Source organism: Salvelinus namaycush, unplaced genomic scaffold (genome assembly GCF_016432855.1).
Source record: "Salvelinus namaycush isolate Seneca unplaced genomic scaffold, SaNama_1.0 Scaffold475, whole genome shotgun sequence".
NCBI lineage: Eukaryota > Metazoa > Chordata > Actinopteri > Salmoniformes > Salmonidae > Salvelinus > Salvelinus namaycush.
Genome location: NW_024061170.1, coordinates 1 through 15,801, shown reverse-complemented (window position 1 = coordinate 15,801; position 15,801 = coordinate 1). Strand labels below are relative to the sequence as shown.

General features: G+C 46.8%; 1 protein-coding gene across 1 annotated transcript in view; it reads right to left on the bottom strand.

The window, feature by feature from the left end:
• LOC120041557 (isocitrate dehydrogenase [NADP], mitochondrial-like) overlaps positions 1-9,291 on the bottom strand; it is a 50,880-nt gene extending 41,589 nt beyond the window's left edge. Inside the window, exons 1-2 of the mRNA XM_038986434.1 lie at positions 9,136-9,291; positions 8,899-9,042 (exon numbers count right to left, since the gene is read on the bottom strand). Coding sequence (XP_038842362.1) covers positions 8,899-9,042; positions 9,136-9,279 — 288 coding nt within the window. The 5' untranslated portion in view covers positions 9,280-9,291. The remainder of the gene's footprint in view (positions 1-8,898; positions 9,043-9,135) is intronic.
• Positions 9,292-15,801: the final 6,510 nt, after the last annotated feature.

The window sequence follows — 15,801 nt, the reverse complement described above, 5'->3', positions numbered from 1 at the left end:
CAGAACACTATTAGAACCCTGTGATGGACTGGACAGGACAGACAGAACACTATTAGAACCCTGTGATGGACTGGACAGGACAGACAGAACACTATTAGAACCCTGTGATGGACTGGACAGGACAGACAGAACACTATTAGAACCCTGTGATGGACTGGACAGGACAGACAGAACACTATTAGAACCCTGTGATGGACTGGACAGGACAGACAGAACACTATTAGAACCCTGTGATGGACTGGACAGGACAGACAACACAATTAGAACCCTGTGATGGACTGGACAGGACAGACAGAACACTATTAGAACCCTGTGATGGACTGGACAGGACAGACAGAACACTATTAGAACCCTGTGATGGACTGGACAGGACAGACAGAACACTATTAGAACCCTGTGATGGACTGGACAGGACAGACAGAACACTATTAGAACCCTGTGATGGACTGGACAGGACAGACAGAACACTATTAGAACCCTGTGATGGACTGGACAGGACAGACAGAACACTATTAGAACCCTGTGATGGACTGGACAGGACAGACAGAACACTATTAGAACCCTGTGATGGACTGGACAGGACAGACAGAACACTATTAGAACCCTGTGATGGACTGGACAGGACAGACACAACACTATTAGAACCCTGTGATGGACTGGACAGGACAGACAACACTATTAGAACCCTGTGATGGACTGGACAGGACAGACAGAACACTTTTAGAACCCTGTGATGGACTGGACAGGACAAACAGAACACTATTAGAACCCTGTGATGGACTGGACAGGACAGACAGAACACTATTAGAACCCTGTGATGGACTGGACAGGACAGACAGAACACTATTAGAACCCTGTGATGGACTGGACAGGACAGACAGAACACTATTAGAACCCTGTGATGGACTGGACAGGACAGACAGAACACTATTAGAACCCTGTGATGGACTGGACAGGACAGACAGAACACTATTAGAACCCTGTGATGGACTGGACAGGACAGACAACACTATTAGAACCCTGTGATGGACTGGACAGGACAGACAGAACACTATTAGAACCCTGTGATGGACTGGACAGGACAGACAGAACACTATTAGAACCCTGTGATGGACTGGACAGGACAGACAGAACACTATTAGAACCCTGTGATGGACTGGACAGGACAGACAGAACACTATTAGAACCCTGTGATGGACTGTACAGGATAAACAGAACACTATTAGAACCCTGTGATGGACTGGACAGGACAGACAGAACACTATTAGAACCCTGTGATGGACTGGACAGGACAGACAGAACACTATTAGAACCCTGTGATGGACTGGACAGGACACTATTAGAACCCTGTGATGGGCTGGACAGGACAGACAGAACACTATTAGAACCCTGTGATGGACTGGACAGAACACTATTAGAACCCTGTGATGGACTGGACAGGACAGACAGAACACTATTAGAACCCTGTGATGGACTGGACAGGACAGACAGAACACTATTAGAACCCTGTGATGGACTGGACAGGACAGACAGAACACTATTAGAACCCTGTGATGGACTGGACAGGACAGACAGAACACTATTAGAACCCTGTGATGGACTGGACAGGACAGACAGAACACTATTAGAACCCTGTGATGGACTGGACAGGACAGACAGAACACTATTAGAACCCTGTGATGGACTGGACAGGACAGACAGAACACTATTAGAACCCTGTGATGGACTGGACAGGACAGACAGAACACTATTAGAACCCTGTGATGGACTGGACAGGACAGACAGAACACTATTAGAACCCTGTGATGGACTGGACAGGACAGACAGAACACTATTAGAACCCTGTGATGGACTGGACAGGACAGACAGAACCCTATTAGAACCCTGTGATGGACTGGACAGGATAAACAGAACACTATTAGAACCCTGTGATGGACTGGACAGGACAGACAGAACACTATTAGAACCCTGTGATGGACTGGACAGGACAGACAGAACACTATTAGAACCCTGTGATGGACTGGAAACTACAGACAGAACACTATTAGAACCCTGTGATGGACTGGACAGGACAGACAGAACACTATTAGAACCCTGTGATGGACTGGACAGGACAGACAGAACACTATTAGAACCCTATGATGGACTGGACAGGACAGACAGAACACTATTAGAACCCTGTGATGGACTGGACAGGACAGACAGAACACTATTAGAACCCTGTGATGGACTGGACAGGACAGACAGAACACTATTAGAACCCTGTGATGGACTGGACAGGACAGACAGAACACTATTAGAACCCTGTGATGGACTGGACAGGACAGACAGAACACTATTAGAACCCTGTGATGGACTGGACAGGACAGACAGAACACTATTAGAACCCTGTGATGGACTGGACAGGACAGACAGAACACTATTAGAACCCTGTGATGGACTGGACAGGACAGACAGAACACTATTAGAACCCTGTGATGGACTGGACAGGACAGACAGAACACTATTAGAACCCTGTAATGGACTGGACAGGACAGACAGAACACTATTAGAACCCTGTGATGGACTGGACAGGACAGACAGAACACTATTAGAACCCTGTGATGGACTGGACAGGACAGACAGAACACTATTAGAACCCTGTGATGGACTGGACAGGACAGACAGAACACTATTAGAACCCTGTGATGGACTGGACAGGACAGACAGAACACTATTAGAACCCTGTGATGGACTGGACAGGACAGACAGAACACTATTAGAACCCTGTGATGGACTGGACAGGACAGACAACACTATTAGAACCCTGTAATGGACTGGACAGGACAGACAGAACACTATTAGAACCCTGTGATGGGCTGGACAGGACAGACAGAACACTATTAGAACCCTGTGATGGACTGGACAGGACAGACAGAACACTATTAGAACCCTGTGATGGACTGGACAGGACAGACAGAACACTATTAGAACCCTGTGATGGACTGGACAGGACACTATTAGAACCCTGTAATGGACTGGACAGGACAGACAGAACACTATTAGAACCCTGTGATGGACTGGACAGGACAGACAGAACACTATTAGAACCCTGTGATGGACTGGACAGGACAGACAGAACACTATTAGAACCCTGTGATGGACTGGACAGGACAGACAGAACACTATTAGAACCCTGTGATGGACTGGACAGGACAGACAGAACACTATTAGAACCCTGTGATGGACTGGACAGGACAGACAGAACACTATTAGAACCCTGTGATGGACTGGACAGGACAGACAGAACACTATTAGAACCCTGTGATGGACTGGACAGGACACTATTAGAACCCTGTGATGGGCTGGACAGGACAGACAGAACACTATTAGAACCCTGTGATGGACTGGACAGGACAGACAGAACACTATTAGAACCCTGTGATGGACTGGACAGGACACTATTAGAACCCTGTGATGGACTGGACAGGACAGACAGAACACTATTAGAACCCTGTAATGGACTGGACAGGACAGACAACACTATTAGAACCCTGTGATGGACTGGACAGGACACTATTAGAACCCTGTGATGGACTGGACAGGACAGACAGAACACTATTAGAACCCTGTGATGGACTGGACAGGACAGACAGAACACTATTAGAACCCTGTGATGGACTGGACAGGACAGACAGAACACTATTAGAACCCTGTGATGGACTGGACAGGACAGACAGAACACTATTAGAACCCTGTGATGGACTGGACAGGACAGACAGAACACTATTAGAACCCTGTGATGGACTGGACAGGACAGACAGAACACTATTAGAGCCCTGTGATGGACTGGACAGGACAGACAGAACACTATTAGAACCCTGTGATGGACTGTACAGGACAAACAGAACACTATTACAACCCTGTGATGGACTGTACAGGACAGACAGAACACTATTAGAACCCTGTGATGGACTGGACAGGACAGACAACACTATTAGAACCCTGTGATGGACTGGACAGGACAGACAGAACACTATTAGAACCCTGTGATGGACTGGACAGGACACTATTAGAACCCTGTGATGGACTGGACAGGACAGACAGAACACTATTAGAACCCTGTGATGGACTGGACAGGACAGACAGAACACTATTAGAACCCTGTGATGGACTGGACAGGACAGACAGGACACTATTAGAACCCTGTGATGGACTGGACAGGACAGACAGAACACTATTAGAACCCTGTGATGGACTGGACAGGACAGACAGAATACTATTAGAACCCTGTGATGGACTGTACAGGACAGACAGAACACTATTAGAACCCTGTGATGGACTGGACAGGACAGACAGAACACTATTAGAACCCTGTGATGGACTGGACAGGACAGACAGAACACTATTAGAACCCTGTGATGGACTGGACAGGACAGACAGAACACTATTAGAACCCTGTGATGGACTGGACAGGACAGACAGAACACTATTAGAACCCTGTGATGGACTGGACAGGACAGACAGAACACTATTAGAACCCTGTGATGGACTGGACAGGACAGACACAACACTATTAGAACCCTGTGATGGACTGGACAGGACAGACAGAACACTATTAGAACCCTGTGATGGACTGGACAGGACACTATTAGAACCCTGTGATGGGCTGGACAGGACAGACAGAACACTATTAGAACCATGTGATGGACTGGACAGGACAGACAGAACACTATTAGAACCCTGTGATGGACTGGACAGGACAGACAGAACACTATTAGAACCCTGTGATGGACTGGACAGGACACTATTAGAACCCTGTGATGGGCTGGACAGAACACTATTAGAACCCTGTGATGGACTGGACAGAACACTATTAGAACCCTGTGATGGACTGGACAGGACAAACAGAACACTATTAGAACCCTGTGATGGACTGGACAGGACAAACAGAACACTATTAGAACCCTGTGATGGACTGGACAGGACAGACAGAACACTATTAGAACCCTGTGATGGACTGGACAGGACAGACACAACACTATTAGAACCCTGTGATGGACTGGACAGAACACTATTAGAACCCTGTGATGGACTGGACAGGACAGACAGAACACTATTAGAACCCTGTGATGGACTGGACAGGACAGACAGAACACTATTAGAACCCTGTGATGGACTGGAGAGGACAGACAGAACACTATTAGAACCCTGTGATGGACTGGACAGGACAGACAGAACACTATTAGAACCCTGTAATGGACTGGACAGGACAGACAGAACACTATTAGAACCCTGTGATGGACTGGACAGGACAGACAGAACACTATTAGAACCCTGTGATGGACTGGACAGGACAGACAGAACACTATTAGAACCCTGTGATGGACTGGACAGGACAGACAGAACACTATTAGAACCCTGTGATGGACTGGACAGGACAGACAGAACACTATTAGAACCCTGTGATGGACTGGACAGGACAGACAGAACACTATTAGAACCCTGTGATGGACTGGACAGGACAGACAGAACACTATTAGAACCCTGTGATGGACTGGACAGGACAGACAGAACACTATTAGAACCCTGTGATGGACTGGACAGAACACTATTAGAACCCTGTGATGGACTGGACAGACAGGACACTATTAGAACCCTGTGATGGACTGGACAGAACACTATTAGAACCCTGTGATGGACTGGACAGGACAGACAGAACACTATTAGAACCCTGTGATGGACTGGACAGGACAGACAGAACACTATTAGAACCCTGTGATGGACTGGACAGGACAGACAGAACACTATTAGAACCCTGTGATGGACTGGACAGGACAGACAGAACACTATTAGAACCCTGTGATGGACTGGACAGGACAGACAGAACACTATTAGAACCCTGTGATGGACTGGACAGGACAGACAGAACACTATTAGAACCCTGTGATGGACTGGACAGGACAGACAGAACACTATTAGAACCCTGTGATGGACTGGACAGGACAAACAGAACACTATTACAACCCTGTGATGGACTGTACAGGACAGACAGAACACTATTAGAACCCTGTGATGGACTGGACAGAACACTATTAGAACCCTGTGATGGACTGGACAGAACACTATTAGAACCCTGTGATGGACTGGACAGGACAGACAGAACACTATTAGAACCCTGTGATGGACTGGACAGGACAGACAGAACACTATTAGAACCCTGTGATGGACTGGACAGGACAGACAGAACAATATTAGAACCCTGTGATGGACTGGACAGAACACTATTAGAACCCTGTGATGGACTGGACAGGACAGACAGAACACTATTAGAACCCTGTGATGGACTGGACAGGACAGACAGAACACTATTAGAACCCTGTGATGGACTGGACAGGACAGACATAACACTATTAGAACCCTGTGATGGACTGGACTGGACAAACAGAACACTATTAGAACCCTGTGATGGACTGGACAGGACAGACAGAACACTATTAGAACCCTGTGATGGACTGGACTGGACAAACAGGCTGTCCATTATCATACTGAAACATGAGGTGATGGTGGCGGATGAATAACACGACAATGGGCCTCAGGATCTCATCACGGTATCTCTGTGCATTCAAATTTCCATCGATAAAATGCAGTTGTATTCATTGTCCGTAGCTAATGCCTGCCCATACCATAACCCCACCGCCACCATGGGGCACTCTGTTCACAACGTTGACATCAGCAAACCGCTGGACCACAAAACAGTTGCCTGGTACAGTTCAAACCGGGAATCATCCCTGAAGAGCACACGTCTCCAGCGGGCCAGTGGCCATCAAAGGTGAGCATTTACCCACTGAAGTCGGTTACGACGCTGAACTGCAGTCAGGTCAAAACCCTGGTGAGGAAGACGAGCATTTACCCACTGAAGTCGGTTACGACGCTGAACTGCAGTCAGGTCAAAACCCTGGTGAGGAAGACGAGCATTTACCCACTGAAGTCGGTTACGACGCTGAACTGCAGTCAGGTCAAAACCCTGGTGAGGAAGACGAGCATTTACCCACTGAAGTCGGTTACGACGCTGAACTGCAGTCAGGTCAAAACCCTGGTGAGGAAGACGAGCATTTACCCACTGAAGTCGGTTACGACGCTGAACTGCAGTCAGGTCAAAACCCTGGTGAGGAAGACGAGCATTTACCCACTGAAGTCAGTTATGACGCTGAACTGCAGTCAGGTCAAAACCCTGGTGAGGAAGACGAGCATTTACCCACTGAAGTCGGTTACGACGCTGAACTGCAGTCAGGTCAAAACCCTGGTGAGGAAGACGAGCATTTACCCACTGAAGTCGGTTACGACGCTGAACTGCAGTCAGGTCAAAACCCTGGTGAGGAAGACGAGCATTTACCCACTGAAGTCGGTTACGACGCTGAACTGCAGTCAGGTCAAAACCCTGGTGAGGAAGACGAGCATTTACCCACTGAAGTCAGTTACGACGCCGAACTGCAGTCAGGTCAAAACCCTGGTGAGGAAGACGAGCATTTACCCACTGAAGTCAGTTACGACGCCGAACTGCAGTCAGGTCAAAACCCTGGTGAGGAAGACGAGCATTTACCCACTGAAGTCAGTTACGACACCGAACTGCAGTCAGGTCAAAACCCTGGTGAGGAAGACGAGCATTTACCCACTGAAGTCGGTTACGACGCTGAACTGCAGTCAGGTCAAAACCCTGGTGAGGAAGACGAGCATTTACCCACTGAAGTCAGTTACGACGCTGAACTGCAGTCAGGTCAAAACCCTGGTGAGGAAGACGAGCATTTACCCACTGAAGTCAGTTACGACGCTGAACTGCAGTCAGGTCAAAACCCTGGTGAGGAAGACGAGCATTTACCCACTGAAGTCAGTTACGACGCCGAACTGCAGTCAGGTCAAGACCCTGGTGAGGAAGACGAGCATTTACCCACTGAAGTCAGTTACGACGCTGAACTGCAGTCAGGTCAAAACCCTGGTGAGGACGACGAGCATTTACCCACTGAAGTCAGTTACGACGCTGAACTGCAGTCAGGTCAAAACCCTGGTGAGGAAGACGAGCATTTACCCACTGAAGTCAGTTACGACGCTGAACTGCAGTCAGGTCAAAACCCTGGTGAGGACGACGCCGAACTGCAGTCAGGTCAAGACCCTGGTGAGGACGAAGCTGAACTGCAGTCAGGTCAAAACCCTGGTGAGGACGACGAGCACAAGATGAGCTTCCCTGAGACGTTTCTAACCGTTTGTGCAGAAATTCTTCGGTGGTGCAACAACACAGTTTCATCAGCTGTCCGGCTGGCTGGTCTCAGATGATCCAGCTGGTGAAGAAGCCGGATGTGAAGGTCCTGGGCTGCCGTGGTTACATGTGGTCTGGGGTTATGAGGCCGGTTGGATGTAATGCCAAATTCTCTAAAACGATGTTGGAGGAGGCTTATGGTAGAGAAATTAACATTCAATTCACTGGCAACATTCCTGCAGTCAGCATGCCAATTGCACGCTCTGTGGCATTGTGTTGTGTGACAAAAGTGCACATTTTAAAGTGGCCTTTTATTGTCTCCAGCACAAGGTGCACCTGTGTAATGATAATGCTGTTTAATCAGCTTCTTTATTTTCCACACCTGTCAGGTAGATGGATTATCTTGGCAAAGGATAAATGCTCACTAACAGGGATGTAGACACATTTGTCCACCAAATTTGAGAGAAATACGTTTTTTGTGCGTATAGAACATTTCTGGGATCTTTTATTTCAGCTCATGAAACATGGGACCAACACTTTACATGTTGCGTTTATATTTTTGCTCAGTTTATATTCTTTAATGACAAAGGCAAATTTCATTCCTTGGATGGAAAATAAAGTGTGTAACTTAAAAAAAAAAATAATACCTGTCCCAGCCTGCTCACCTCATCAGTATTGTACATGCCCAACCCACAGCCTCCTGAGAGGAAGTCAAAGACCTCCCACTCATTCCCCTTGCTGCCGTCAGCCGGGGTGAACACCATCTTAAACTTCCCCGGCTTGGTGATCACAAAGTCTGTGGCTCTGTACTGTGGAACAACACAACAACAAACATCAACAACAGAACATTGTTGTTGAATACAAATCTAATCTAAAACACGTATTGTATGCTACTTATCTACCTGGTCACCAAAGGCGTGTCTGCCGATCGTTATTGGCTGCGTCCAACCAGGGACCAGACGGGGAATGTTCTTGCAGATGATTGGCTCTCGGAAGACGGTTCCGCCCAGAATGTTCCTGATGCTTCCGTTGGGACTCTTCCACATCTTCTTCAGCTTGAACTCTGTTTGGGTTAGAGATGGAGGCCTGAGTTAACCTATTAGACCTAACCCTAACTCTAACCCTTCAGCTTGAACTCGCGGGTGGCGCAGTGGTCTAGGGCACTGCATCGCAGTGCTAGCTGCGCCACCAGAGTCTCTGGGTTCGCGCCCAGGCTGGGCTGGGTTCGCGCCCAGGCTCTGTCGCAGCCGGCCGCAACCGGGAGGTCCGTGGGGCGACGCACAATTGGCATAGCGTCGTCCGGGTTAGGGAGGGTTTGGCCGGTAGGGATATCCTTGTCTCAGTATGTAAAAAAATGTAATAAAATGTATGCACTCTACTGTAAGTCGCTCTGGATAAGAGCGTCTGCTAAATGACTAAAATGTAAAATGTAACTCTGTTTGGGTTAGAGATGGAGGCCTGAGTTAACCTATTAGACCTAACCCTAACTCTAACCCCGACCTTACTACATATATCCAGGTAACTAACTAACTTCCTAACCCTGACCTTACTACATCTAGCCCAGGTAACTATACACTACAACTATACACTTCTGAGAAATGAAGGCTATTCCATGTGATAAATTGCCAAGAAACTGAAGATCTCGTACAACGCTGTGTACTAGTCCCTTCACAGAACAGTGCAAACTGGCTCTAACCAGAATAGAAAGAAGAGTGGGAGGCCCCCGTGCACAACTGAGCAAGAGAACAAGTACATTAGAGTGTCTAGTTTGAGAAACAGACGCCTCACAAGTCCTCAACTGGCAGCTTCATTAAATAGTACCCGCAAAATACCAGTCTCTACGTCAACAGTGAAGAGGCGACTCCGGGATGCTGGCCTTCTAGGGAGAGTTCCACTGTCCAGTGTCTGTGTTCTTTTGCCCATCTTAATCTTTTATTTTTATTGATCACACTAAGATATAGCTTTTTCTAAGATATAGGCCAGCATCCCGGAGTCACCTCTTCACTGTTGACGTTGAGACTGGTGTTTTGCGGGTACTATTTAATGAAGCTGGCAGTTGAGGACTTGTGAGGCGTCTGTTTCTCAAACTAGACACTTTAATGTACTTGTCCTCTTGCTCAGTTGTGCACCGGGGCCTCCCACTCCTCTTTCTAGATCTTCAGTTCTTGACTGACGAGTTTCAGAAGAAAGGTCTTTGTTTCTGGCCATTTTGAGCCAGTAATCGAACCCACAAATGCTGATGCTCCAGATACTCAACTAGTCTAAAGAAGGCCAGTTTTATTGCTTCTTTAATCAAAACAACAGTTTTCAGCTGTGGTAACATAATTGCAAAAGGATTTTCTAATGATCAATTAGCCTTTTAAAATGATAAACTTGGATTAGCTAACACAACGTGCCATTAGAACACAGGAGTGATGGTTGCTGATAATGGGCCTCTGTACGCCTATGTAGATATTCCAATAAAAACCTGCCGTTTCCAGCTACAATAGTCATTTACAACATTAACAATGTCTACACTGAATTTCTGATCAATTTGATGTTATTTTAATAGACAAAAAAAATTGTTTTCTTTCAAAAACAAGGACATTTCTAAGTGACCCCAAACTTTTGAACGGTAGTGTATATCTAACCCTACTACACCTATAGCCCAGGTAACTATCTACCTAACCCTGACCTTACTACACCTAGCCCAGGTAACTATCTACCTAACCCTGACCTTACTACACCTATAGCCCAGGTAACTAATCTACCTAACCCTGACCTTACTACACCTAACCCAGGTAACTATCTACCTAACCCTGACCTTACTACACCTAACCCAGGTAACTATCTACCTAACCCTGACCTTACTACATCTAGCCCAGGTAACTATCTACCTAACCCTGACCTTACTACACCTAGCCCAGGTAACTATCTACCTAACCCTGACCTTACTACACCTAGCCCAGGTAACTATCTAACTAACCCTGACCTTACTACACCTAGCCCAGGTAACTATCTAACTAACCCTGACCTTACTACACCTAGCCCAGGTAACTATCTACCTAACCCTGACCTTACTACACCTAGCCCAGGTAACTATCTACCTAACCCTGACCTTACTACACCTAGCCCAGGTAACTATCTACCTAACCCTGACCTTACTACATCTAGCCCAGGTAACTATCTACCTAACCCTGACCTTACTACACCTAGCCCAGGTAACTATCTACCTAACCCTGACCTTACTACACCTAGCCCAGGTAACTATCTACCTAACCCTGACCTTACTACACCTAGCCCAGGTAACTATCTACCTAACCCTGACCTTACTACACCTAGCCCAGGTAACTATCTACCTAACCCTGACCTTACTACACCTAGCCCAGGTAACTATCGACCTAACCCTGACCTTACTACATCTAGCCCAGGTAACTATCTACCTAACCCTGACCTTACTACACCTAGCCCAGGTAACTATCTACCTAACCCTGACCTTACTACACCTATAGCCCAGGTAACTATCTACCTAACCCTGACCTTACTACACCTATAGCCCAGGTAACTATCTACCTAACCCTGACCTTACTACACCTAGCCCAGGTAACTATCTACCTAACCCTGACCTTACTACATCTAGCCCAGGTAACTATCTACCTAACCCTGACCTTACTACACCTAGCCCAGGTAACTATCTACCTAACCCTGACCTTACTACATCTATAGCCCAGGTAACTAATCTACCTAACCCTGACCTTACTACACCTAGCCCAGGTAACTATCTACCTAACCCTGACCTTACTACACCAATAGCCCAGGTAACTATCTAACTAACCCTGACCTTACTACATCTAGCCCAGGTAACTATCTACCTAACCCTGACCTTACTACATCTATAGCCCAGGTAACTAATCTACCTAACCCTGACCTTACTACACCTAGCCCAGGTAACTATCTACCTAACCCTGACCTTACTACACCAATAGCCCAGGTAACTATCTAACTAACCCTGACCTTACTACACCTAGCCCAGGTAACTATCTACCTAACCCTGACCTTACTACACCTAGCCCAGGTAACTATCTACCTAACCCTGACCTTACTACACCTAGCCCAGGTAACTATCTACCTAACCCTGACCTTACTACACCTAGCCCAGGTAACTATCTACCTAACCCTGACCTTACTACATCTAGCCCAGGTAACTATCTACCTAACCCTGACCTTACTACACCTATAGCCCAGGTAACTAATCTACCTAACCCTGACCTTACTACACCTAGCCCAGGTAACTATCTACCTAACCCTGACCTTACTACACCTATAGCCCAGGTAACTATCTACCTAACCCTGACCTTACTACACCTAGCCCAGGTAACTATCTACCTAACCCTGACCTTACTACACCTAGCCCAGGTAACTATCTACCTAACCCTGACCTTACTACACCTAGCCCAGGTAACTATCTACCTAACCCTGACCTTACTACATCTAGCCCAGGTAACTATCTACCTAACCCTGACCTTACTACACCTATAGCCCAGGTAACTATCTACCTAACCCTGACCTTACTACACCTAGCCCAGGTAACTAACTATCTAACCCTGACCTTACTACACCTAGCCCAGGTAACTAATCTACCTAACCCTGACCTTACTACACCTATAGCCCAGGTAACTATCTACCTAACCCTGACCTTACTACACCTATAGCCCAGGTAACTATCTACCTAACCCTGACCTTACTACATCTAGCCCAGGTAACTATCTACCTAACCCTGACCTTACTACATCTAGCCCAGGTAACTATCTACCTAACCCTGACCTTACTACACCTAGCCCAGGTAACTATCTACCTAACCCTGACCTTACTACATCTAGCCCAGGTAACTATCTACCTAACCCTGACCTTACTACACCTAGCCCAGGTAACTATCTACCTAACCCTGACCTTACTACACCTAGCCCAGGTAACTATCTACCTAACCCTGACCTTACTACACCTAGCCCAGTTACTATCTACCTAACCCTGACCTTACTACATCTAGCCCAGGTAACTATCTACCTAACCCTGACCTTACTACACCTAGCCCAGGTAACTATCTACCTAACCCTGACCTTACTACACCTAGCCCAGGTAACTATCTACCTAACCCTGACCTTACTACACCTATAGCCCAGGTAACTATCTACCTAACCCTGACCTTACTACACCTAGCCCAGGTAACTATCTACCTAACCCTGACCTTACTACACCTAGCCCAGGTAACTATCTAACTAACCCTGACCTTACTACATCTAGCCCAGGTAACTATCTAACTAACCCTGACCTTACTACATCTAGCCCAGGTAACTATCTACCTAACCCTGACCTTACTACACCTAGCCCAGGTAACTATCTAACTAACCCTGACCTTACTACATCTAGCCCAGGTAACTATCTACCTAACCCTGACCTTACTACACCTATAGCCCAGGTAACTATCTACCTAACCCTGACCTTACTACACCTATAGCCCAGGTAACTATCTACCTAACCCTGACCTTACTACACCTATAGCCCAGGTAACTATCTACCTAACCATGACCTTACTACATCTAGCCCAGGTAACTATCTACCTAACCCTGACCTTACTACACCTATAGCCCAGGTAACTATCTACCTAACCCTGACCTTACTACACCTATAGCCCAGGTAACTATCTACCTAACCATGACCTTACTACATCTAGCCCAGGTAACTATCTACCTAACCCTGACCTTACTACATCTAGCCCAGGTAACTATCTACCTAACCCTGACCTTACTACACCTATAGCCCAGGTAACTAATCTACCTAACCCTGACCTTACTACACCTAGCCCAGGTAACTATCTACCTAACCCTGACCTTACTACACCTAGCCCAGGTAACTATCTACCTAACCCTGACCTTACTACATCTAGCCCAGGTAACTATCTACCTAACCCTGACCTTACTACACCTAGCCCAGGTAACTATCTACCTAACCCTGACCTTACTACATCTAGCCCAGGTAACTATCTACCTAACCCTGACCTTACTACATCTAGCCCAGGTAACTATCTACCTAACCCTGACCTTACTACATCTAGCCCAGGTAACTAATCTACCTAACCCTGACCTTACTACATCTAGCCCAGGTAACTAATCTACCATACCCTGACCTTACTACATCTAGCCCAGGTAACTATCTACCTAACCCTGACTTTACTACACCTAGCCCAGGTAACTATCTACCTAACCCTGACCTTACTACACCTAGCCCAGGTAACTAATCTACCTAACCCTGACCTTACTACACCTAGCGCAGGTAACTAACTATCTAACCCTGACCTTACTACACCTAGCCCAGGTAACTATCTACCTAACCCTGACCTTACTACACCTAGCCCAGGTAACTAATCTACCTAACCCTGACCTTACTACACCTATCCCAGGTAACTATCTACCTAACCCTGACCTTACTACACCTAGCCCAGGTAACTATCTACCTAACCCTGACCTTATTACACCTAGCCCAGGTAACTATCTACCTCACCCTGACCTTACTACACCTAGCCCAGGTAACTATCTACCTAACCCTGACCTTACTACACCTAGCCCAGGTAACTATCTACCTAACCCTGACCTTACTACATCTATAGCCCAGGTAACTATCTACCTAACCCTGACCTTACTACACCTATAGCCCAGGTAACTATCTACCTAACCCTGACCTTACTACACCTAGCCCAGGTAACTATCTAACTAACCCTGACCGTACTACATCTAGCCCAGGTAACTATCTACCTAACCCTGACCTTACTACACCTAGCCCAGGTAACTATCTACCTAACCCTGACCTTACTACACCTAGCCCAGGTAACTATCTACCTAACCCTGACCTTACTACACCTAGCCCAGGTAACTATCTACCTAACCCTGACCTTACTACACCTAGCCCAGGTAACTAATCTACCTAACCCTGACCTTACTACACCTAGCCCAGTAACTATCTACCTAACCCTGACCTTACTACACCTAGCCCAGGTAACTATCTACCTAACCCTGACCTTACTACACCTAGCCCAGGTAACTATCTACCTAACCCTGACCTTACTACACCTAGCCAGGTAACTATCTACCTAACCCTGACCTTACTACACTATAGCCCAGGTAACTACTACCTAACCCTGACCTTACTACATCTAGCCCAGGTAACTATCTACCTAACCCTGACCTTACTACACCTAGCCCAGGTAACTATCTACCTAACCCTGACCTTCTACACCTATAGCCCAGGTAACTATCTACCTAACCCTGACCTTACTACACCTAGCCCAGGTAACTATCTACCTAACCCTGACCTTACTACACCTATAGCCCAGGTAACTATCTACCTAACCCTGACCTTACTACATCTAGCCCAGGTAACTATTCTACCTAACCCTGACCTTACTACACCTAGCCCAGGTAACTATCTACCTAACCCTGACCTTACTACACTAGCCCAGGTAACTATCTACCTAACCCTGACCTTACTACACCTAGTCCAGGTAACTATCTACCTAACCCTGACCTTACTACACC